This window comes from Nelumbo nucifera, chromosome 2 (genome assembly GCF_055504915.1).
Source record: "Nelumbo nucifera cultivar China Antique chromosome 2, China Antique-T2T, whole genome shotgun sequence".
In the NCBI taxonomy this organism is placed as follows: Eukaryota; Viridiplantae; Streptophyta; class Magnoliopsida; order Proteales; family Nelumbonaceae; genus Nelumbo; species Nelumbo nucifera.
The window spans coordinates 49,120,692-49,147,591 of NC_142650.1; the positions used below are offsets into that span (position 1 = coordinate 49,120,692).

A 26,900-nucleotide genomic window follows, 5' to 3' on the forward strand; every position below is an offset into this window, starting at 1 on the left:
AAATGTGATGCCTCCTTGGTCCCTCCATGTGCTCTGTCTTCCCATCCCCCACTCCCCAGCTGCCTGCAACCAAACTTCAGAAAAAGATAAAATTTTGAGGATTCCCTCCTCCCTGGACAACTGCACTCCACCCTCTCTTCTCCCCAAATTTGGATGACAACTGAGAAGAGTACCCTTTGCTGTGTTTTCCCTTCTCTCTATAATATTATTCAGACGGAAATTAGTAAAGAAGGTACACCATAAATATACAACTAAATCCATTCATTCCTTAATTCATTCATATAACAACACTATTGAGACAATACATATAAATGATCTATGATGCAAAGCTGCGGGCTACATGCTTTTGCAACCACCTCAGCCGCTACCATTCCTGTTTTCTTTTTCAATTGAGCATCACCCACTAACAAAAGTGATAAAACAAATACCCCCCACCCCCCCACCCCTCCCCACCATCGAAAGTCAAAAAAAGAGTTTCACTTCACATATCCAACACTTACACATACACCCTTTTTACTCTCACCCCTTTTCCCTATTACTTTTAACTTCCCAGATAAAAAAAGGAAAGCAGCATCTAAAATGGCGCCAAAGTAAAAAATAAAATAAAAATTCCCGACGCGGGAATTTTGAAAAAAAAAAAATTAACGAAATCCTAGACTCTGAAATTCTTCCCGGTGAAGGTTTGACCGAACTGCCAATTGGCTGGAGCGACGTTCCACGAGGTCGAGGTGCGGTGATCGCTGCCGGTGATGCGGAACGAAAGCGCCTGGCCTACCAAGACTGCGTTTGATTGCCAGTTCTGGCCCCAGTTACGGCTCATGGTCAACCACCCTGTGTTCGATCCTTTCACGCTCACCTTCACGATGTCACCTGCTCCGGCGACGTTGGTGACCAGGACCAAGTTGAAGTAACGGAAGCCGTTGATTGTAAACCTGATTCCTCCGTGCTTGCGGCATGGCACCCTGTCGTTTAAAAAAAACCCTAGTTTAGTCATTTCCGTTCACATTCTCTGATACCCGACAAGGGCCAGTGGGAACGTGGTTACAAAAGTAAAGTGAGAGGGGGCCATGAAATGAGAAGGGTTAAAAGATAAAAAACACAAACCCTTCTTAACATTTACGACCAAACTATTCTTGTACTGCTCGGGCTTGGGCCCCCACTTGTTTTTTCCCTTAAATAAATCAGGGACAAAAAAACAAGCAAACGTTCCGGGTCCTCGGGTTTTCGTGATTAGACCCAAGAAATCGGGCAGGATCCAGGCGGAGATATGGTAAGCAACTAAGCATGTCTACAGTCTTATCAAGTACTGGGCCAGCCAAATTACACCAAGTCGGCTACGTAAATATGGGACCCATGTAGCAAACTATCCTCCGATTGCCGTAGAGGATGAAGTTTCGAGATCGACGACCCATCGAAAATGCTGATAAACGTCATCGGCGTGAAGGATGAAGGACTGTGGAAATTAGACATTTTGTCGGATGAGTTTGGGTTTTTTTGGTATTTCGAATAACATAAAACGTTTTGGGAAAAGGGCGAAGAGTGAAAATCTCTGCAAGGGATTTGGGGATAGGGCTTGGGACCAGACAGGGATGTGGCCCATACGCGTCAAAACAAAGCGAGAAAAGATGTTAGATGCTCACCTTCGATATGCGACGGGAACGATACCGGCACGGTACTCAGCAATCTTTAGGAACATGGGCATGGCCAGATCAAAGTGAGGACGAGGGGGATTGCACCAACCACCGTTGTCGCTGGGGAGAGCGAAGTTCGGTGGACAGAAGTTGGTAGCCGTAATGAGAATGGAGGGGCCGCCGGGGTGGCACCACTGAGGGTCGTTTGCGCATTTGATCTCGAAGCATGCACCGCAGCTCAGGCCATTGTTGAATAGGGCAGTGCTCAGTGCCGCTGTGTTCACGCCATAGCCTTGGCTGTACAGGTTGCCGTACCCACAAGCTCCGCCTGCAGAGAGAAACCAGAGTGTCAAAATATGACTTCGGCGGTCGCAATGTTTTTAAGAGAAATGCGGAGAAAGCAAAGGGGGTTTTTGCGCTACAAAATGCGGTAAAGAATGGAACTAGATTCCGTGAAATCTGCACAATAATGTAAGTCTTGAACTGGTTTAATGGGTTTGCTGATCAGAATGCAACTCTAGACGGCATGTAACAGAGGATTGGGGGAGTGTCAAGGCCAAATGTTAGTCGATCGCTGCACTAATACTCAGAATTCTCAAAGGGTATGCAGCAGTCATGGTTGGAATATGAGTAGCCACACGCAGTTCCTTCGCTTGGAAAAGAAACTGAACACGAGGCGGGTTTCTTAGGATTAGCCATGGAATTACTTTAGTGTCCAACTGTCCATCTGGGGGAATGCACAAAGAAACTTGGAATTTACTGCACTGAAAAACAAAGAGACACATGAAAATACCGAGGATCTGAGTTCTAACAACACTAGGAAAAGAGGAGAATTAACAGGTGACGGAAAATGTATCGCATTGCAGGAGTATGAATGCAGGGCTTCATAGGATTAGGAGAAGAAACCGAGAAAGCAGTTGAGGCAGTAGTTATCTGCTTTACATACCCATAGTTCCAGAGGCGTCGCTCCCACCGTAGAAAGTAGCATGGGCGTTCTGCCATGGCCCTCCACTATAAACGCCAGGGATTCTGGCGTCGACAAGCATCAAACACGAGATGAGCAAAAGTAAAAGACTTGAAATCACGCTGGGAGTAGCCATTTCTCGCCCTTGTAAGTGGTAGCAGAGGGAGAGAGAAGAGAAAGAGAGACTGGAGGCTGGTAATGGGATGAAGAGAAGAAGGGAGGAAGGTGGGCTACTTATGGAGGATGCGTGGGATGTAACGCAGGGACAGGGGACGAAATTATTACAACGTAATTAATGCAGTGTGGCATTCTTGTGTGGAGTTAAGTTAAAGAGTTTTAACTCTCCCAAAAATAATAAAATATTTTTATTTTTTATTTCACTTGAAAAAACATTTGACGTTGTAAAAGAGAAGTCGAACATAACGGAAGCGGATTCTCGGTCCGTGTTTGAACTGAGACATTGCTCTTATTCTGTTAATTGTTATTCGACCTCATTTTACCAAATTGTCCCTAGGGTAGTGGGATTTCTTCATTCATGATATTTACAACAGTTTCTATGAAAAGTAGGGGTATTTCTCTCAGATATTAATACAAGTGGACAAAGAAAGGGAGAAAAAAGGCCCGTCCGAAACAGCTTTACTTCAATCGCAAGTTGTGCCGTTTCCGGCGGTCGTGATTCGACGACTTTTCTTAATCTTTTTTTTGTTGTTTTAATTATGGGATGAACGGTGGGAACGTTAGGAGGGAGGGGATCCCAGTCAATCTTCACTGCAGCTAAAAAAAAAAGTTACCCGCCAAATAAAGGAGAACTCTCAACAAAAACAAGCGTCCCAACTCCCACGTAGGGGTGGGACCCAGTTGTCCGTATTCATCGGCCCACGTATCACGCCGGGCTATTAACCGTACATGGGTCCCATCTCGAGCCTCACGCACACTCGCTGAGTCTCCACTCTCCCGTCTCCCCAGTCCCCACCGAGGCACCAACAAGGCAAAAACTACTACTGTCTACTGCGCCTATTTTACCAATCCAAAGTTGAACTAGATTGCCCTACTTGTAACTCTCTCAGATTAAAAAGTGAAGCAGGGTGCGTGATGGGCACCTGCGGTGGCAGCCTGGGCGGTCACATCGGCGACTCCTTCACACCATGTGCCCTTTCTTACACATTCACCACTAGTCGAGCCGAAGGCTGAGGAGTGAAGTCTGAAACCAGCTTCAGCTTCAGCCGATATATAAAGAACTCTCAATCTTCTTACAACTTTATCTTAAAGGACATAAATTAAATATAAGCTTTTTTTCTTCTCACCCAACTGGCCCAATTCAGCTATTATTAAACCGGTCTGTGAAGTATATTATATACCGAGTCCGAGTCGTCGACGGTGGCCCGTTTGGTTCATCGGAAATAAGAATCTGAAAATTATTTGGTTGGGTAGAATCAAAATCTCTTTTTTTTTTTTTAGAATGACATTCTCATAATTGAGGGAATGAACATTCTCTCCCCTCTTTTGAGAATGAAATCCAATTCCAATTTATTTCAATTCTCATTCCCATAAATTCTGGTTCCAATTCAGACGGTAAACCAAACGGACCCATAATGTTGAATCGACCGTAATACATCACTTAAATTGCCTTCTTAATCCAGAAACCCGCAAACCCACCACCATGTGCTCTCCTCAGTAATTGCTCCTTCCAAGTTCCAACTTCTAACTCCTTTCCCCAATTGCTCTCTAGTTTTTCTTTTATGTTTTTTTTATTCTCCCTTATGGCCAAGACAAGATGTTACTGTATATTCTAGCGACAAAATCTTCATTACAATTAAAGAATGTAAGAAAAAGGTATGCCAAGCTGCCACATATATCTATTCCCTTATTCCCTTTGGAGTTTTGAATTGGAATAAATAATTAGTTTATCTATTTTCTTAAGCTTTTCCATCCAGCTCTTTTTGTTTTTTTTTCCTCTCTATCGTGTTTATCAGTTCCTTCTGATTGCTTCCAAGGTTTATTATTTTCTATTTTCTCTTTCATTCTCTTGAACTGTTGCTTTCTGGCGTTTCTGTAACTCTCGTGGAGGTGGAGTGATATCAAGCAAGAGGCATCAGTGCATCACTATGTACATCGAAACTAAGATTTATCATCATCTGAGAAGCTCACATGCGTTGTCCAGCGCGGGCCCAACTGCCCAAACGTTCAAATAATATTCAACACCTTTCACTCCACTCCAAGGGAGCCCAGCTCATGCCTCTCGCAAGATTTTGTAGCCTGTTTATCACAAGCGTCGTACAAATTGCGTAATCTCAATCTTGTATGAATTATGATTGACTAAACGAAGGGCCCTGATCTTTTCTTTTCGTGAAAGTGTGCATCATGCAAAATCCACTGTCAAAATATATATATATATATATATATATATATATATATATATATATATATATATATATATATATATATATCAAACAAATCAGACATCACATTTATCAAAGAGTGACTGATACGGTTAGGGTGGTTCTTTTGCATGCAAGACGATCGAAAAAGTGGAAATGAGATCATTGACTACCGACCAACTAGAACGATAGGATCGTCCACGTCATCGTCTATTCAACTGACCTTCAACAACAATACACCGACCCACACATCGACGTGGGCCAGTAGCGTGGTACTACCAAGTGCCATGTCAAAACATGTGAAGAAAGCCCCGATTCTCCCTTCCAGCTTGGAAAGAGTATAAATACACAATATGTGGAGTGTAAAGACTTGTATTTTATATTTTTTAAGTTTATATTTGCAGTGTATATATTTGTATTTATAACTAAATTTGGAAGGGTCATAAATACAAATATGAAGATTGCAAAAGCTTGAATTTTGTATTATTTTGCATGTTTTTGTATTGTACATATTTGTGTTTGTACTTATTCGGATGGTGCCCTAGTTGGTCGGAGCTGCTATGTGGGTATTTCCATGACCGATGTATTCAGACCACGTTAGAGCACTGCTTATCTACAAGTGTGGATAATTACATCATCATAAAACTTTGAATAAAAGTGAAGTCTTGTATAGACAAGGACAAGCACTACCTCCCAAAGATAAGTGCCCCTGTTAGGGAAGGCAGAGCTCCCCGAAAACCTCAGTGGGTGGCCTCATCCCAATGACCCCTCAAGGATCGTGTCTAGGTAGAACTTGGACACTCAATTATTTAAAGGCGTCTCTCCTCAAGGTAAAAGGGCTTCAACTCTCAAAACTCTCTAAGCGCTCTAGCTCTCTTTCTCATTTACTATTCTCCTCGGCTCGACCTAACTCAACCAAATTGACTACATCACCCCATTACTGACTTGAGCGTCGGAGTACCTTCCCAAGGACCCCATCCCCAGGTCTCTAACTCTATCCTATTTGTAAACCACCTTGGTGCACGACCTCGTCCTTCCACCCCATCTTCGTCTAGTGATAAGATTACCTGTTGTGTATTCAATTCGGCACACCTCAGTTCAACACATCTTAGCTCGACACACCTCAGATCGTACAACATTTGATTGGCACCGTTTGTGGAAACCGGCACAAAACGCCTATTTCCAATCTTCTCTCTCCTTGTGTACTGAAAGCGATCATGCATCCCAAAAGCACCTCCAACCGCTTTAGTGCACTCCCCATCTCGGGGATCCCATTCTCGACACAACTCTCCCCTCGTGAGGTTTGATCATAGAACCAGGTGAATCCTGAAGAATTCAACACCCTACAGAAGAAGGTCGACCACCTCATCCTAATGATGGAAGCGTTGGGGCATCAAGGACATGCCCCTACAACAATGCAACCAGCCCCACTTGTGCCTACGATAGTCGATCCTCATGTCAAGGACCCCAAAAGGCACCCAACGGATCCTTCAAGACCCAAAATTGAGCGTGAGAGGCCCTAGCCACCTCAGAAGTCTGAGTCTCAAGCTCGAACCCAAGCCCATAACGCTCACTCCCAATCACACCACTCCAAAGGAGCTCATCTTCCCATCAAGGATCACCTTGGTTCGGCATACCTTGGCTTAGCACACCTCGGTTCGCACATGCAACACCAACAGTCACAGGTCTCCCTTGCCAAACCTAGCCCTATGAAAGATTGTCGTGCATCACCAAAGGAGATAAAACTCACAGAACTCGGCATAGAGATCAAAGACGTGCAGGAGCAATTGAACAAGTTAGAGCAAGCTATGCCAACCGGAGCATAGCCGCCACGGCAGCTTGTCCTTCAAAAGAGTCATGCCCTTCGAAGAAGCTGACCTTCACATAGGAAATCATGGACGAGCAGCCTCTATAGGATGTGCCCCCCTCAATTGGAAAAATACAATGGGACCTCAGACCTTGCCGACTACTTGGAGGGATTTAAGGCCTTCATGCTCCTATAGAGCTCTTCCAAGGCCTTAATGTGCAAGGCCTTTGCCTCTACACTCCAGGGAGTAGCTATGCAGTTGTATGCCGCGCTCCCCCCTCGATCAATAGCTGCTTGGGAATAGCTTGAGGACAATACACCAGCAGCCGCCAACACTAGAAGATGTTAGCAAACCTCATACATGTTTGACATAAGGAAGGTGAACCCCTAAAGGAGTACTTGGCGAGGTTTAACAATGAGTCCATCCAAGTCTAGAGACTAAACCACTCTATAGCCATGGCCGACATCATGAATGGGTTGTAGACATCTCGGTTCAACTTTTCACTATATAAAAAAGCCCCTATTGGACTGACCCAATTCATGGCACATGCCTAATAATGCATCAATGTCGAAGAGGCACAAGCACAACACCGACAGGAAGAAGAAGAAGGCCGACATGACAAGAAGCACAAGAACTAGAGCAACAACCGAGCTGACCACGTTCGTGACCATCGTAGAAGTCGCAGGCTGAGGACTCCACCCCTGACTTTCAAGAACTTCATTCCACTCAATTCCACTCGAACCAAGGTGCTAATCAAATTCATAATTGTAGGTTCATACGGTGGCCGAAGAAGTTGAAGTTTCAAGGGAACAGGAGGACAAGGGACGAGTACTGTGAGTTTCATCGAGACCATGGCCACGATACTAAAGATTGCTAGGACCTCCATAACCACATAGAAGACCTCGCCGGAAGAAGGTACATCAGGGGTTTCATGGATGACCATCAAGCTCCCAACAGAGACAACTCAAGTCACACTGACATGCCTATCAATCAAGGCCGGCCTTTGGCTAGAATCATCGTCGTTATCTCAAACAGGGTGACGCTTAAAGAGAGCCCCCTAAGTGGGGTGATTATTGCCAAAACCATATGAACTCCTTGTAACTAATATTTGAGCAATAAAAGTTAATTCTTGATAATATGCGTTTGTTACACACACCAAGTCCCCCCCCCCCCATGGTGACCTAGTTGAACCCTAATGGTCAAGCATGGACACTTAGGATTCTTAGCTCATACTAAATTTAGTGAGAATGGCGTCCCCGGCACTCATGGCTTAAGGGCTACCAGAAAAGACTTCTCCATGGCGTCATAACGGCCTCAAGGAGCCGAGGAACCATGGCAAGCCCCTTGACTTGGTGTTAAGGGATGAGTCAGTCGAGCACCATGGCCTATTCTATAAGGAGTTGACAACCTGTTCCTAGATGACCAGGCTCCCAAGGAAACTTGCGAGCCTAGAAGTGCCTTGGCCAAGTAGGCTTGGAGGCTACCTAGCAACCAAGTCTGAGACCTCAGTTAACACAAGACTGATGCCACCTAGTTGTTAAGTAGACAACCTCAGCCATCCTAAGGATTATGCCACCTAACCATCAAGCCTGAGACCTTGGTCAGTATAAGATCAAAGGTTACTTGGCTGTTAAGTCCGCGACCTCGGCCATCCTAATACTTTGACCACCTAACCATCAAGCCTGGGACCTCGGTCAGCATAAGATAGACCACCTATCCATTAAGTCCATGACCTTGGCCATCCTAAGACTTCGGCCACCTAACCATCAAGCCCAGGACCTTGGTCAGCATAAGACTGAGGCCACCTTAACATTAAGTCCACAACCTCAGCCATCCTAAGACTGAGAACACCTAGCCATTAAGCCCGAGACCTCAGTTAGCATAAGACCAAGGCCACCTAGCCATAAAGTTTGCAATCCTGACTAGCCTAAAACTGAGGCCAACCTAGGAGGATCAAAGCCAACCAATGATTGAAGTCGGTTCCTTAGGGACCTCGATCCCTCCTTTAGTTCCCTTGACCTCGAGCAACTTGACCTCACCTTTAGTCTCCTCGACCTTGGCCTCCTCGGCCTCGGCCAACTCAACCTCACATTTGGTCTTTTCGACCTTAGCCTCATCTTCAATCCCCTCAACCTCAACCTCAACCATATTGGCATCAGTCTTCAGCATGAACCCGAAGCAAAGAGCGCAGAACGCCCGAAGTGGAACTACTGGAATGGAATGGAAAGAAAATGAAGAATAGGACAAAGAAATAGACATCATATTGAAGCAAAGAGCGCAGAACGCCCGAAGCATTAGACCTAGTTCGACCAAGCTTCAGCCAACTAGAGAAATCTACTAAGTTCCTCAACTAACCACTTTAGGAGCTCTTCCACTACACCGTGGTTAATCACCTCACTCCTTGATTTCGAAACTGGGGGACTATTGTCAGGTGGTGCCCTAGCTGGTCAAAGTTACCACATGGGCACCTTTGTGGCCAACGTCCTCGAACCACAACAATGCACTACTCACCTATAAGTTTGGATAACTATGTCATCGAAGACCTCGGATAAAAGTGAAGTCTTGCACAGAAAAGGACAAGCACCACCTCCCAAGGATAAATGCCACTTCCGGGGAAGGTGGGTGGCCACATCCCAATGACCCCGCAAGGAGCATGTCTAGGTAGAACTCAAACACTCAATTATTTAAAGGCATGTCTCCTCAAGGTAAAGGGGCTTTAATTCTCAAAACTCTCTAAGCGCTCTAGCTCTCTTTCTCACTTACTGTTCTCCTCAGCTCGGCCTGACCGACTACATCATCCCATTACTAACTTAAGCATTAGAGTGCTTTCCCGAGGATCTCATTCCCATGCCTCTAATTTTGTCATGTTTGTACTCACTTACTGTTCTCCTCAGCTCGGCCTAACAAACTACATCATCCCATTACTAACTTGAGCATCAGAGTGCCTTCTTGAGGATCTCATTCCTAGGCCTCTAACTCTGTCATGTTTGTAGATATCCTCGGTGCACGACCTCGTCCTTCCACCTTATCTACTACATGTTTAGTTCGGCACACCCCCGACTCAGCACACCACGGATCAGACAACATCAACAATATTTCCAAACTGAGCCTATTCTCTTTAGTCTTTATAAACTAGACAAGTTTCAAAGTATTAATACATATTGTATTGTTTGTGTAGGTGCGGTGGTAAGGCAACGAAGGTTGGTCAAATCTCCCAAGGTTCGGAGAGTATGGCAGGAAGGAGAGAATGTAGAAATACTAATTATAGAGGATAGTGGGAGAAGAGAATAAAAGGGTGTATGAAGAGAAACAGAGTGAGAGATCTCCACGAGAAACCCTAGTGTTATGATTATATGGACGTCTGATGTGTGAGAGGGTTGTTCCCCTTTTTATAGAGATGACCCCAAGGCTATAAGGAGAAGGATCTAAAAGGAGACATTTCCTATTAGGAAAGGGGACCTTTATCTTTATGTCGACTATTAAGGGAGCAACATTAGGATTTCACCATGTGTCTAGCGAGATCCTTTAAGGACAAAGTTTCCTTTCTCCTAAGGATTCTCTCGTGGCGCATGTAGGCTACGTCCCCTTATGAGTTTCCCTATTGACACGTCCCCTTATGAGCTATGCCTTATCATAGCTCACTGTGACCAAAAGGAATGTTGATCTCCCATAGGTGGGTGTTGCTAGCCTCGGGGTCTGTCCACCATTGATTACCACATGGACTGCCATTTTGTGTCCATCGCAAGGTGTTAGTTGTTTATTGGGTTTGTCTTAGACTGACGATATTATTTTATGTCCATCGCAAGCCTTGGGTGATGCTCATTGCCCATCGTAGGTTCCAAGAGGTGTTTTATAAACATCATAGGTCTTGGTTGGCCCTCTGTGCTCATTGCAAATCCTAGAACATGTTTCATGCCCATCGCACATCCCGAGTGGCTTTGTGTGCTCATCGCAAGTGTATGAACTTTCCATCATTTTGATGGAGTGTTTTTGTACCATTGCGGGGGCATCCCAATCGAGATTCCTCCATATGGTTTTCTTTCGACGTCCTCATCATAATCCCGATGATGGTAAATTACATGTACTTATAGTTTGTGTGTATTATATCAATATAGAAAAGTCATTTGGATATCATAAATATTGAGAGTGGAGGTTTTGATCATTTAAGATATTAGTATAAAGGTTTAAAAACCAACTTGGGGATGGAACCACTTTGTGTAGCCCCTTAGAGCTGGGTACGAGGGATTATGGGTTTGGGGGATGGGCTACCCCCCTCGTTGTGTAGCCTTTTGGATAAAAAAAAAAAAACTTGGGAGTGAAACCACTTTGGCCTTAGGTTTTTAGCGCAATAGTTCAACACCATTTATATCAAACGATTACAAATTGCACCTATGCAGTTTCATATTCGTTTTCCCTCGTTAGCTTTGCAAGGGGGAAGCAGCAAGACAGAGACTCCGGCGAAGGAAATTCTCAAAAAAGGGGGAGGTCAGACTTATTGGTTTTATTGCAAATGATTCAGTGGCAAAAAATTCTAGTGATTTGGCATTGTTGCTAGTTGTGGAGATGGTGAATCCCACATTAAATAGTAATTCAAGGATTGATTGGAATTTGAATGTTCCTGTTCATGTTTCAAAATTCTTAAAGCCTCACATTTTGAGGGAGTTGGGTCTAGACCCAAGTTCATGGGTGAGTTGTTTGAGACAATTTAGAAGGGGTAACCAAGGTTTGGTGTCAATGGATAATATTTGGGATAGGCTTAAGTCATTCTCTGTAGTTAGAAAAAGCATATTAACTGTTACGGTGATAAAAAACTTAAAAAATTTAATCCTATCAAAAGGAATTTGTAAAAAGAACAGGTCAAGATTATCTTATAAGCAGCTTTCAAATAGGAGAATAGGTTTCTCGGTAAAGTTCCAGAATGTTGGGGAGGTAGGGGATGAGTTGGAAGGTGAGAAATGTGTTAGTAGGGGAGAAGTAGAGTTAATGGTGGAGGGGGTGATAGAAGGTAGAGAGAAGGAGGGAGAGGTGGACAAAATAGATCAAGAAATGTTGCAAGAGGATCCGAAGGAAGGAGAACAAGAGAGCTTCCAATTGTATCCAGTTTCGGAGGGAGGTGTATACATGGAGGGAAGAGGTTATGGGGTGTCTAAGAAACAAATGAAATTAACTTGGACAATTTAGAAGGGGGGTAGCCAAGGTTTGGTGTCGGTGGATACTATTTGGGAGAGGCTTAAGTTATTCTCCACAATCAGAAATGGAAAATTAACTGTTATGGTGATAAAAAACATAAACACTTAATCCCATCAAAAGGAATTTGCAAAAAGAATGGGTTAAGGTTATCTTGTAAGCGGCTTTTAGATAGGAGAATAGGTTGCTCTGTAAAGTTTCGAAATGCTAGGGAAGTAGGGAATGAGTTGGAGGGTGAGAAATGTGTTAGCAGGGGAGAACTAGAGTTAATAGTGGAGGGGGTGATAGAAGGTAGAGAGGAGGGAGAGGAGGTGGACAGAATAGATCAAGAAATGTTGCAAGAGGATTCGGAGGAAGAAGGATCACAAGAGAGCCCCCAATTGTATCCAGTTTTGGAAGAAGATGTAGACGTGGAGGGAAGAGTTTATGGGGTGTCCAACAAACAAACGAAATTAACTTGGACAGCTCTAGAGATTATTAAGTTGAAAACAAAGATCTTCTGGTTGAGAAATAGAATATAAAGATGGCAAAAACCTTAGGTTTGTTCTTTCTAGGGAAAGAAGATGCTGCAATAGAAGCTTTCAAATCTATGGAAATGGAGGAGGAAGAGGTTTAAGAGTCAGAGGATGAGAGGGGAGGAAATATCTCTAGATGAAGCAGGTGGAACCTTTAACTTGGGAGAATTACCGAGGGGTAGAAAATTGAGAAAGCTTTCCGATCTCTATGTGGACTATTCAGTGAAGGAAGATGAGAACTTGAGAGGACGAAATTCGACAAGAGGAATAGGGAGAGGTGGAAGAGGAAAGATAAGAAGTCATGCTTTTGTTTAGTTTTCTTTTTGGGTGCAAGTCTTAGTGCTAGTGGTTTTTGAAAGGTCAAGGGTGCAGGGAGTGAGTTTTGTTTTTCTGTTTTTGTTTTTGTTTCTTTTGGTGGTGTGAGTCTTTGTAGATTTCCTATTTGGTTTAGGTTGAGGATCTCAGTTTTTTGTTCTTAGTGGGTAGGTGGGCGGTTCAATCTTGGTCTGTTTATGACGCAGGGTTGCAACATTTTATGTAGTTGTGCTCTGTTTTCTTTTTATAATTTTTTCCTATTTATCTTCAAAAAAATGTTTCAGGCTAAGTTTGAGAGTGCTTATTTGAGTAAGCACTTATTTTGGATTGGGACCACACCAATAAGCACTTATTTGCGTTTGGGAAAATGTCAGCACCTGATTTTTAAGTGCTTTTTTCTTTTTTGGCCTATCTTGGTCCACCACATCATTTTAAAAATACCTATACTACCCTAGTTTAAAATAAGTGTTTTTTCACCAAATGCTCATAAATTCTTATTAGAACAAGCACTTATTTTTCAAATAAGCACTCCCAAACTTGGCCTTAGACTTCCAATTGTTGCTCAAGTGGATTGACTGACTGAGTACAAAAATTGAAAAACATATTTGGTTTGAAGTATTAAGCCTTGAAAGCTCAAAAAACCAAGAGTATGAGACATAGTATAGAAACATACTCTTAAGGCATGTGTTGCATGCTTGATCAATACTAAAAAAAAAAAAAAAGCCTTCAAAGTTCAAATTAATGAATGCATCATGGCAAGCACTTTAACATTTATGACAACTATAAACCACTACACTTCCTCAACCAACATCTCGGCTGCATCACTCTAGGCAACTCTCACTCTAGTGGTAAGTAGCTTTCTTCACAATGACTATCACTCTAGCAGAAGGTAGCCCTTTCATGATGGATCACACTCTAGTGGCAAGTAGTCATTTCCATTCGGTAACTTTCACTTTATTCCATGTAACCCTTTCTTTCACAATTGTCACTCCACTCTTGGTAGTCCATGTCCCAGGTAGGGGTGGCCACGAGCTGAGACCTGAGCTTTTCACGAGCAATTTGAGCTCGGCTCATGAAAAATAAGGCTTGACTCGATTTAAACCAAACTTCAAGCTGAGCTCGAGCCCGATATATAGGCTTGTTTCTAATCGAGCCTAGTGAAGCTTGGCTCGTGAGGTTCGTGAACCTAATCGAACCTAATATAATAAATAAATAATTTTTATTATACATACATATACATATACATATACATATATATATATAATATACAACTTTTATTATATATAATAATATATTTTATATATAATATTTTTATTTTTTATGTATAATAGTAAATAATTTTTATTATTCTTATTTTTTTGTATGTAAAATAAAAATAATATTTTTATATATAATTTTTATTTTTAGAAAAAGATTGGCTTATAATCGAGCTCGAACTTGTGAGCTTTTGAACCGAGCCGAGCTCGAGCTCAAGTCTCTAGATCGAATTGAGCTCAAGCTCGAACTTGAGTAGCCAAATATTCAGCTCGGTTCGGCTCAAATCTACCCCTAGTCCTAAGTAACAAAGGTTCAAACGTGAATTATGGCAATAGACTTTGATACCATTTGTTACATGCTTGACCAACTATGAAACTCATCAAACAAGCATTTTAACATTTAGGATTGCAATAGCTTGAAACATATTCGGTTTCGAATTTCAAGATCATATCTGAAGTTGGATTTGGCATGTATGATTAGATTTCCGTTTTATTACATACAATTTTTTTCTTATTTTGAGAAAAAAAAGTTAAGCCCTTAAAAAAAAAGAAAAAGAAAACTATGATATGGATTTCTAAGGAGACTATCTATTTCATGTTTCAAGTTTTAACTTTAACGAAAGTAGAAGATAGAGACAACGTATAGAAATACACTCATTTCCATTGCCGTTGAGAGAGGTTGTGGTTGCTAGTTGTGGTCAATGCTAGAAGAGGTGGTTGCTAGCACAAGTGGCAATCCCTAATTTGTAGAGATAGAGGTCACACTCCACCTTTATAGAATATAGACTTTGAATTGCAACTTGAGGAAGATGGTGGACTTGGTAATTCTTGTTGCAAGGGTAGTTACCATTGCTAGGGCCTAGTCAACTGTGCTTGTGCTCCATAGTCCAATCATTGAGATGTCATGATTTCTTGGCATTAATTTGTTTCTTAAGAGGAAAGACATCAGCACCTGATTTTTTTTTTCGATTCGTCGCCTAAACCCTAATTCATCCTTGATCACCTGATTAAACCATTCTGATACTACCAAGTCTCTATCCCCAAATCCTCAAAACCTACTATTGATCTCACCTAGTACTCTTCATACCAAATTCCCAAAATACTCCTCCCTCAATAGTACCCTTATACCAGATTACCCATTTCTAAATTACCAAAATACTCCTCAAACCAAACTCCCAAAATATCCTCATTCCAAATTATCAGAATACCCTTTGACCAAAATACACCTGATCAAATTATCAAAATACCCCTCGTTCTAATCTTCACCAAAAACACCCCTTATATAAATTTCCCAAAAATACATTCTCATTTACTAAATTGACCCAAATACCCTTCATTCTCCAAATTACCCAATACCCCTCTAAATCTCCCCATTCAAACCCTAGATTACTCCAATCGCCTTTTGATACCCAATTTACCAAATTGCCCTTTTAATCCCAACTTCTAAGCAACCCTTCATCCAAAATTGCTAAAATGCCCCGCAAACTAAATTCCTAAAATGTTCCTAATGATCAAAATACCCTTGACCAAATTACTAAAATGCCCTCCTTTCAATTTTCACAATTACCCTTCATTCCCAAAATATTCCTTGATCGAAGCGTACCCAATTCATGCGAAGCGTACCCAAAATACTCCTTTTAATCCCAGTGTTTAAAGCATTCAACAACGGAGCGTACCCAATTCATGCCATCTTCCCCTTTTCTTCCATCAATGGTTCAGCCCTTATCGTTTTTTTGTTTGAAATCCAGTTGAAATGCTTCTTTCTGAAGTCCATTTTTCAACAGAGATCGAATTCCTATAGCCTACTGCAGCATCGTTATTTCATTCAAGGTCGCAAGAGGGTAAAAACCGATTACCTCATATCCCTAAGTTCCTATACAAACCCAATCCAATATTTAGATTATAATCCTGGTTTTGCTTCGGTTAGCTAGGGATTTGATTTGCTCATGAACGGATACTTTTTTTGGGGTTCAATAATTTGATATTATACGTAAAATAAGCCCAAATTTAAAGCTTATATTATGAGATTTGTGATTAGCATACATTAAAAGAACAAAGAAATGACCATTTTCTTTGTTGAATTCATCGTGTGATTGTTTTTAGTAGGAATCTTTTTGATCGTTTTCTCATGTTTCGATCTCCTTCGTTCATGGTACAGGTAATAGTATAGCTCATGTTCTTGGCAGAAAGGCATTGCAATTAATTAGACTAAAAATCTAGACTGTTGAAAGTTTTGATGCAATCAAATTGCCTTCAAGATTTATCGAAAAAAAAAAAACATAACTAATATTGCTAGAACTGTGATGGAGTAAAACATAGAAAACTCATTGGGTCACAATTTTACTGATTTAATTGGTGATTAGATCATTTAGGCGAGAAAACTATTAAAAATCAAGACTAAGAAAGTTGAGACTACAAATTGAACTAGTTGGCACCTTCAAATTGGATGCGCATTCAACCTGATTAAGGTGATCAATCAAAACAATTTGAAGATGCCAACTAGCTTAATTGGTAAGGTTTTCTGGTTGGGTGTAGTGGAGACTTTGGATGAATTCCTTCTCTTGGTAATCAAAATCATCAAATAAAGGATGTGAAGTTTGCATTATTCGGATGGGTGCTCGGTGTGGATGTGAGGTGAGAACCTATGAGAAAAAATAGGTCAGAGAGCCCGGGGTGATATTCCGGGCTTAACACTCTGACGTTCAAGTCAATATAGCAATCGAACATTCAAACTGTTTGAGATGAATTGAAGATAGTAAATGCAATAAGTTTTGAAATTTATCTTTATATAAGTTAGGATGTTGGTGCCGATCAACACATGGTAGTGGTAGATGACACGTCAAGATGTACATAGAGAAAGCCCAAGGCCTATTTCCTAAGAGTGTGGGCAAATGGGATGATTGTATTGCCAGGTGGTTGTCATATAGTACACGTGATGCAACCTAGCTGAGTTTCCTCTGATGCCAGCTTGACTCGACAAGGTATGCTTCTTTCTTCACTTAGTTCCAAGGTTTTAAAATTCAATCTGGAATTGGAACCGTTTTAGTCATCGGTTTTTGGGCCAACGATTCAATCGTTCGATTTGAATGAATGGCCTATTTCAATTAAAAAATAAATAATTAAAATTTAAAATGGTCAAAATTGTTGAATGGATCAAATGAACCAACAGTTCAACCACTCGGGTCAATGGATCGCTGACCAATTCAATGGTTTTTGGTCAAAGATTGGGATTAGGATAAATCGGAACGATTGCCAAGACAATTTTCAGGCCGAATGGTCCGATCATCTGGATCAACAACGGTTCGAAAACACTGCTTAGTTGAATGCTAGGCTGGCCCTCGTCAAACATCATCGAGGGATGTCAGACTGAGTTGCTGCTAGAGATGCCTAAGGTGCTAATAACTAATAAGTCTTCCAAGGTCGCCTTGCACCAAGAGTTTTAGTCTCATCACCTCCCATAAAAAACTGAAAAGTACAGACAGGACCAATGCAGATTTCTGAATTCCACTATAAGCATTCAAAATGTCAAAAACTCCCACTCTTAAAAAATGAAACTCAAATTTTGAGAATTGCTGCTCTAAAAGTCATTATTCATGAATTCTATTCAGTTGTTTAACCAAAAGAATTCAAATTTAGGATGAGGCTTGGCAAACTCAAGTCAAGCTAGCTTGAGGCTTGGGTCAATAACCAGGACCCTAGTATTAACTATCCACATTCTCATGATTTCCCCTCTAGTTTTGACTATCCGCATTTATTTTATAGGGAAAATACCCTCTTGTACTTTGGGCTTAGTGTCATTTTGGTCCATGAACTTTAAAATGCGGCAATTTAGTATCCAAGCTTTCAAAACGTGTCAATACAGTACCTACCGTTATCTAGTTATTAACCAGTTGTTAAGTGGCATTTGAAAAAACACAAATGCCCTTTAAATGTCATTTAATTTTCTTTATAAACCATCCAAATGTTGAAAAAGATTAAGACCCAAGTCCTTAATTCTTCTATTCAAGAAAGTTGAGCTCATGTCTCATTGGCCATTCTGGTAATCCCAACTTTCTTGAATAGAAGAGGCAAGAATTTGAGACTGTTAATTTTTTGCCAACATTTAGATGATTTATAAAGAAAATTAGATAACACTCAAAGGATATTTATCTCTTTTTCAAATGCTACCTAATTAACGATAGGTACCGGATTGACATATTTTAAAAGTTTGAATAATAAATTATGGCATTTTAAATTTTGAAGACGAAATTGACACCCCTAATTAGAAATTTTCCCTATTTTATAAATTTGAAATGGAAGGCTACATAACCAAATTTTTATTTGGGGGGTTGAAAGAGGAAAGAAGTGCAAGTGCCGGTGCGTGAGCGTGAGTTGGTGATTTGAAACATCAAGTTCAAGGACCTAATCTGGATTTCTTTGATGAAGGTATGTATATCGGTTCTATTTGGCTATTTGCAAGGACGGATCCGGTACTTGGGAGTTGGGGCTCGATCTAATCTGGATTTCCGCGTCGGTGAGGTGAAGCTGAGCATGAGGACTTGAGCAGTTTGAGCAGTGAGCACGGCCCAATAGGAATACGATTACGGAATGAGTCCACCCCCTGCTGGCCGCTGGTTCTCTCGCTGACTTTGAATTTTGAAATTAGGGTTCAGATGTGAATAACTCAATATTCCACTATCGTGTTTGTACATTACCAATTTGCCTACTGTTTATATGTTGATCGTGTTGGGCCAAATTAGTCATTTTGGATATTTTTGTCCACCGTATTTGGCTTGATTTCAGGAACCAGCCAGACAACCAGCACAAGATCGTAATGGGCAACAGCTCCCTTCTCTCTGGCGTAGTGCGGGGAAGCACTTATGAATCAATCCCTTTAGGGTTTAGCCTTTACATCTGGTGGAATAAGAGGAGCTATTAAAAATTCTACTAAATTTGGCCCACCTATGGCTGTGGCTGTGGCATCTGGCGTGTGGGTTAGTTGGTGTCAAGACTCAAGACACGTGAAATGGAGCGGGTATTGGGTCCAAGATCAAGTTGACCCACATGCGTTTTTCCTTACACGTACTGTACTGCATTCATGATGATTTTAGTATTATCTTAAATACACCGACATCTTTGAGTCCCCATTTGAAAGGGCTTTCAATCTGTGGCTTCTGTTTTTGCCAATGCCAGGTAGGGTTCACCCCCAAAAGCCAGATTTAATCATTTAGCCGGTTTCTTCAAAGCAATTAAACAGAAATAGGTACATATATATAAAGCTAAACCCCTCCCAAACAACACCTAAATTTTGGTAGCATATATTGCTGCTATTCCTTCTTAAGGCTTGTACTCAACAACATAGGCATGCGTAGAACATTCCATTTCTTGCTGGGATTACTCCAAATTTGTTCCGTTGAGCTTTGATCATTGTTGTCCATCGTATAAATTAATATTAATTGCAGCAGGGTGAATTTGGCTGAGTTTGATGTAAACCCCCTTCACTAATATTATATTTTGAGACTTTTTTTTTTCAACCTGTTGGCTTTTTTCACCTTGACTTGACTATATATAATAGGTGGTGGTGACCAAAAATTAAGACAGGGATGACAACTAACTCATTGACCCCAATTAAACTCAGACCATCTTGCATTTGACTAACAACATGGCTGTTCAAGGTGTGATGTTATTACATTAGATAAACCCAACTAGGGTGGATGCTCCATTCTTTATAGAAAAACATAAATATTTTATTATATTTTTACCCTTACATTGATGGTGAGATTATTAATTTAGAGATTGACAATCCATGTCCAAAAAAGTCCGGCACATGCACAAGAAGGTGAATTTAAAGTATTTAGTATAATCATAGATTGGAGGAGATAAATAAATGGATACCGAAAATTTAGAACCAGTTTGGTTTGCAGGAATAAGGGTTAATTGGAACCGGAATTGCCATCTAACTGTTTGATTGAGCAAAAGTGGAATCTCATTTCTATTCTTGGTGGAATGGTCATTCCCCATTTGAGGTAACGGTCATTCCCTCTCCCTTAGAAATAAAATTCCATTCCATTTTAACTAATTTTAATTTTCATTTTGATTTCTATCTGAACTCTGAACCATATAAATTATGGGAATAAAAAATAGATCATTCCAATTCCGGCTGCAAATCAGACGGACCCTTATAATGCCTTAGTCCTTGATAAATATATGAATGACTAGGAATCTTATTTTTATCAGTAAGTAATTAACATGGCTGAAAATCATTGAATTACAAAGAACCGAATCCTTTGTCAGCACGTGTTTGGAATGAAGGTTGCACAAAATGGGTCTTATTTGTTAATAAAATAGGTAATTACTAGTACAATGGGCATGACTAAAACAGGGAGGTGACCTATGCCCTAAACTAGCTTTAATTGTCAAAGAAATAGACTAAGATGACATTATAATAAATTCAACGAGTTCCCATATGCTGTGGCCCCGTCATTAATGTACTTGTATGTTAAGAGGGGCTAATGGTTAGGGGACAGACTAGGTCATACCAAATATTCGCTTAAGCACATTTAAATTGCAAAAGCTCTAATTAAGACTCCGACGAATATAAAAATCCTTGACACGTACCGCAACAACCACAGTTGGGTCACGTACGTAAGACCGAGCTATCTAGCACTGGTCTGGCCAGGTTGACACCTCTGAAACTCTCATAGGGTTTGTCTAATTATTAGCACTGTGTAGATTAGGCTAGCTACTCATAGCTGCAAACCCACATGGCGGAGGGTTACAGAATCCACAGCTTCAGTTATTGTGTCAAGTATAAAGGAATGACACAAGTAACCAACCAAGGGGTAGCTTAATTAGTTGGTGCATTGGATGAATTGTTTTAATGGTGGTGCGGTTTATAATCTCTATATTATCATCTTTATAGGAAACAAAAATTGTGTAATTATTTGAAGTTATTGATGTGATGTTTGATTCAATATTTAAATGTTGCTGAAAACTTTAATGGGAACGCAACAGAAGGAGAATTCTTATTGACTTTTGGAAGAAACAAGCTTTAATTAACAGGTAGCTAATGATCCCATCCTGAAAACAGGGTAACCATACCTGAGCTTTATTTGACACTCATTATATATATAGATAGATAGGATATACCATGTATGATAGATGATAATGAGCTTCTTAGTCATCTCCTCTTGGACAGTGAATAGTACTGACCAATGCAATTCTGTTGTAAATTAGGCCAGAAGAGGACCACTAACAGCATTTTCATACTCAACTGATTGTTAGGATCGATGATATATTTGTTACTGGGACCTCACTATACTTGTGATGGCTTGATATTACAATATCAAGAATTAATGGAAAGAATAAGAGTGAGATAGAGAGTGGATAAAGCAGAGAAAGATGATGGATAGACAAGGAAAGCACGTAAGCATGTGGGTGGAGCCTTCCCTAAGCGGAAGTAGGGAACAACAGAATGCGTCCCCAATCCCCATTGCCCAATTTGACTCCGAGTCCCCAGTCCTTCCATATATATATATATATATATATTATGTGTGAATGTGAGCGTAGCTTTCATCCATGTGATCACGTCCTTTAATTTCTAGGACAGTAGTAGTGGAGACAGACCAATATCCTCATCACCATAGTCTATAAATCTTCAATCCCCAATTCAGATAGCCAAAAATCACCATCATCTTATGTTACTTCCTTGCTTAATTTTCTCAAGCTTGTTCAGGGGTGATGCTTTGGACAATGGGCACATGATAGTTGGACGATATGGCTTTTGTTTGAATGGATCGATCGGAAGAACTCTTTACATCATTTTATCTTTCTACAGTTTCAGCGCTATGGCCCAGCCACGTTGTATGACTGACCATATATATGTCTTGAAAACAGATATAGACTTGAAAATCATCATCAAGTGGACGACTGCAATATTGTAGGCATCTTTCACATGGGCACACACATGACACATACAGAGGAGTTGGGAGAGAAGATGATGAAGTTCGATCGACTCATGTCATGAGATGACAGCACATAGATCCATTACCATTGTTCCAGACCCATCCTATATATTATTTATCTTCCCATCTGCTACAGTGTATCACTTAGCAAGTGTGGAACACTTGTAGGCATCCAAATTCGAGACTGATCCACGTCCTGCAGGATTGGTGGAGTGATTACAGCCGAGCAGTCGGAGAGCTGCCAGCTTCTGCAGAAGCACCAGGGATGCAGTGCAAACATTATGGCCCAGCTCTAAGGGGGGATGGGCTCATCTGGATTCTGAGCAGGGCCGCAGCAGCTCAGATACAATTAATTGATTCAGAACCCACAAGTGGAAGAAGATGGTGAAGCCCTAATGAGAACAATTCATGCATGCACGCAACAGACGATCTGGTTTATGATTTGAATCATTAGTAGTCAAATATTTAAATGGGGCAAGCTGATAATGGTGACTGACAATCATCTGATTCTAGCAGATCATGTTGATTTTTTGCAGAGAAGTTAAAAAGTAGTAATTTAAATTTCCAGAAAAAAGAAGGACAATTTCTTATATTCATGGTTTTACAGTGGATGAAATTTTCACAGAACCTTTTGATCATTTCAAACACTACAATTATCCAACTTAGTATCAGAAAAGGATTTCTTTCCAAGTTACAGAGGAGGAAAAGGGAGGCAGTTGATGAGAGGGTAAGAGTCCACGCAGGGCTGAGGGGACACTGGGCAACCGACAGACAAGCTGCTATATTCCATGTCAACCCAAGTGACCTATCTGTCGGCCAACTTGGCCTGGCTTATAGTTATAGCCACCTCAGTTCATAATCCACGCTGTTCTTAACAAGAAATAGTCAATAACATACAGAGGAGCATCCACTTAAGTGCTAAAAGCTTCGACTCCATACAGTGTACATTCATAAATGATACTTGGAGCTGTTAAGCAACAAGGATATGTACAGCCCATTCAGAATGAAGAGATTGGCCGGCCCGGCCCGGCCCCATCCCATGAGCTCTGTCCATGGAGGCTAGGGGTTGATCAATCAGTTTGTACTGGCGCCTGGTGCTGTCTTGGCTATTCGGAACAGGCAAAAGAAAAGGACATTAGGGCTTAGGGTTAAAGGAGACAAAATGGATAAGAATTCAGGCTGTCTTGCATGTGCGTTGCATGTGATGGCCATTCTACTTCACTGAAATTATTTGGTTTAATCTTTTTAGGGTTTCATTATTAATGCAAAAATAGGGTCTCATCTCATCTCATTTGAAGCCAATTGATTGATTGAGCACGCTTAGTACTGCTACTGCATGCAACAAGGTTGACCTTATTAGCACTAGTACTGAGAGTATTAGGAGGTGACCACTGTTTCTGTTTTCATGCCAAAACGAGCATAATGATGATGAGATCATTTTCAACCTGTATGTTTTGCTTCTTAAGGTTTTTGTATCAACATATCCCATGAGCCGAAACGTTCAGTCTTTTATAAATTCATCGAGTTGACTCATACGAGTCAAGCTTGTTTACATTTATTTACAACTCAGCCAGTATATATGCTTTTCTCAATGCACCACAGCAACATACAAACTCACAATAACTCGGAGATAAAAGTGAAGAAGCAACAACAACAAAGTAAGTAGTATAAAATGATATTGTGAAATTACAAGCAGCATATATATATATATATATATATATATATATATATATATATATACGGTGTAGTGAGATGGGGACCATGACCATTTATATGTTTCTTCGTTTTAATTTCCCACTTAATTTGATGAACCCAGAAATCCCCCCTTGCCCTTGTAGTTCGTTTTCAACTTTACGCAATCCTCAAAAAGTGAAAGTTTCTCAAGCAAGCAATCAACGTAACAAGCAGGGAAAAGAGAAAAATGGAATCACATCTTCCATTTCTTTCTTTGTTTCCATAAACCACCTCCACCAGCAAGTCGGCAACAGCATCCATTCAATATTGGCTCCACTTCTTTTCTTTCTTTCTTTTTCCCTTCTTTTTAAAAGGCCCACGGTACAAGGAGGACAGGGAGGGACCTCTCTCTCTCTCTCTCTCTTTCTAAATATCTATGCTTTCTACTACTATTCTACCTCTAGCTAGACAGTTGAAAGCACAACTACCACAATAACCAACCCAACGGTTCTTCATAATATCTCAAAACAGAATAATTCTTAAGAGCCACAAGCAAAACGAGAATCAAAATCCATTTGCCTCTATTGGCATCATGTTATCATCATACTTAACTATTGCAAATAATTCCAAGCACAAACCACATATTTGATGGGACAACACCACTCCTCCCCCACCAAAACCATCTGTTGTACCACAAGTCAAAGAAAAAAAAAAAACCTAATCATGGAGCACCGAGTCAAAATTCCTTTGCTTTCCCTTTTCTTTGTTTTTTTTTTATTATTAATTGCTGTGAAATTCATTCTTCGCAGATCTTGGCAAGTAGGTTCAACTAGTAATCTTTACTTTAGAGTGAATGCTTCAACTAATATTCTTGCATTCATTCAATGTTGATATTTTCTGAAGTTCCCCTCATCTGAAGCAATTACGATGAACTATTCAACACAAAGAAAAGTGAAAATAAATGAATTCTGGTAATCTGGTATGCTATTTCAACCTGTCATGGATTGCGACCCATGCCCAAGTCTGTCTTGGTCCATATATCTTTCTGTATTAATATCAACAGTTCCTGGTGAAAAACAATTTATTATCATGAGTTTATTACTTACCCTGATTACTGTCAGTCTGTCATGTAGGGGTGTCAATTAATCCAGTCCAACATGCGTCCAATATGAATACTTTGGACCATTTTGGATTGGTCCAATTAAATCTTTGAACCGTCCAATCTGTTTAATTTGGTTTTGATTTAGATTGGTTCCAATCCAAATCTAGTCCATTGACACTCGTATTTTTATCTTCAATCAATATTTCAGATATCTGTTCAATTGGACCCAATCTAATATAAATTCATTATGGATCGACTAGATCCAATCTAAGCCAATAAATACTTTGGACCACTAAGCTGGATCGGTCCAATTCAATATGTCTTATTGATCTGTCCAATCCATTCGAGTTGATTTTGATTTGGACAGAGTCCAACCCGAAACTCCTCCATTGACACCATTGGCAGTTTAAATGACAACTAATGGAAACAACTTTGGCTGTTCCTGTTTTTATTGCTGCCAAACGAAGCAGGTTTGGAGGAACAGAGATACGGTGGAATCCTTGTCCTTTCGCTTTTTCTATTATGATTAATTCCGACCACACTTCTTAAAAAAAAAAACTTTAGAATATGTCAAAATGGATATTCAACTTTCAGTTACTGTTTCCATTGTTTTTTTTTGGCTGAGTATTTGTTCAACTAATTATGGTAATTATTCCGAAGCTATGAATTGAATAGTTTCTAATTCTTTTGAATCTATTATAAATCCAAAGTCTAGAATCCTCTTTTCTCTTTATCCAGCAGTCAGTTTTTTAAACTAATACAAAATCTCATATTTCTATTTTATAATACTAAGCTGGCACTGCCTTGCATATAATAATTTTTCTTCAATTTGTTTATCAATTTAAGAAGAAGAAAATAAAAATTTGGTTATGTGTGCGCAGTACTCCATTCTCTTAGCTGGACTTGAAGTTAGCTTGCAGGATTTTCTGTCATGTGCGCAGTACTCCATTCTCTTAGCTGCACTTGAAATTAGTTTGCAGGATTTTCTGTCATGTGGAGGGTTGATGTTTTGGAGCTACACAATCCATCATGTGTGTTGCTCTTGATGTTTCCTTAATGGTCACTCCATATTCCAGCATCAATTGTATGTTTCTCCCTAGGAAACTTCTATATGCACATGACAGAGTATGCCATGGATAGACATGTAAATGGCCAAGACTGCATAAACAAGACCCCAGACCTGCAATTTCATTTTAGGGATGCTTAATGGATGATGGAATTCAGACCAGAAGTACCTAAATCCAAGTTCCAGTCTATTCAATATTTGACTTTGAATTGGATTTGATACATTAAATTCAGATTAGTTTAAATATTTTGCATATTTAACCTCCTCTATGTTTCCAAAAAAATCTTCATGCAAACCCATTTTTTGGTTATGTTTTTTCTTCTATTTTCTTAAAATAGTCATTATTATCAGGAACAGGGAAACTGAGAATTGACTATGACCCCTGGAGGGTTGCGCTCTGTACCCTCTCTAGAATGTTCTTGATGCTAGTCGGTGCAGACAATTCTCACCATGTGGCTTGACTTGTTGTCTTAGCCCCTAGGTTGGACTGGGTCAGCTTGGTCTGGGTTCAAATCGGGTCATCTGGGTCTAAGGCGGTTTACAAGTTATGCTCTTAAACCCTGAAGCCCAATTCACCAAAATTTGGAATTAAAAAACAAAAATGACCTTTTGTAATTGAGACTTGAATCGATGCAACTCAACTTAGATTACCAAAAAAATATTAGATAGATATCTGATTCATTCTCCACAAACGTTCAACCCCATTCCCTCGTTAAATGTTAAGGTTTTTCTTCTAAAGAAATAATGCCATTCCCACTAATAATCAAACCGGAAAGGTGAAGAAGTCTCAAACTCTCACTTCAACCTACTCTCATCTCTGATGTTTTAAATGCTACAAAGAGGAAGAGGGAGGAAATGCCAGACAATATTAATATATTATTATAAATATAAATCCTTGGAGCGGCTCTACCTCCACAGAAGACAAGCCAAAACTATACTTTTACTCCAGCTCTTCCTTGGAAACACACTTGTAGACGAGATTTGTTGTCCAGCGACCAGGACGAGACCTTAATGAATGTGCTATTTCTCATTTGTCGCGAATTAATGAAATTCAACCAGCT

At 40.4% G+C, this 26,900-nt stretch overlaps 1 protein-coding gene across 1 annotated transcript; it reads right to left on the bottom strand.

The window, feature by feature from the left end:
• Positions 1–244: 244 nt before the first annotated feature.
• On the bottom strand, positions 245–2,810 carry LOC104602449 (expansin-A4). The gene is made up of 3 exons (XM_010266133.3): positions 2,578–2,810; positions 1,641–1,959; positions 245–962 (listed from the first exon to the last, which is right to left on the bottom strand). Exons 1-3 carry the CDS (start codon positions 2,729–2,731, stop codon positions 653–655), a joined length of 783 nt encoding a protein of 260 aa, XP_010264435.1. The 5' UTR covers positions 2,732–2,810; the 3' UTR covers positions 245–652.
• Positions 2,811–26,900: the final 24,090 nt, after the last annotated feature.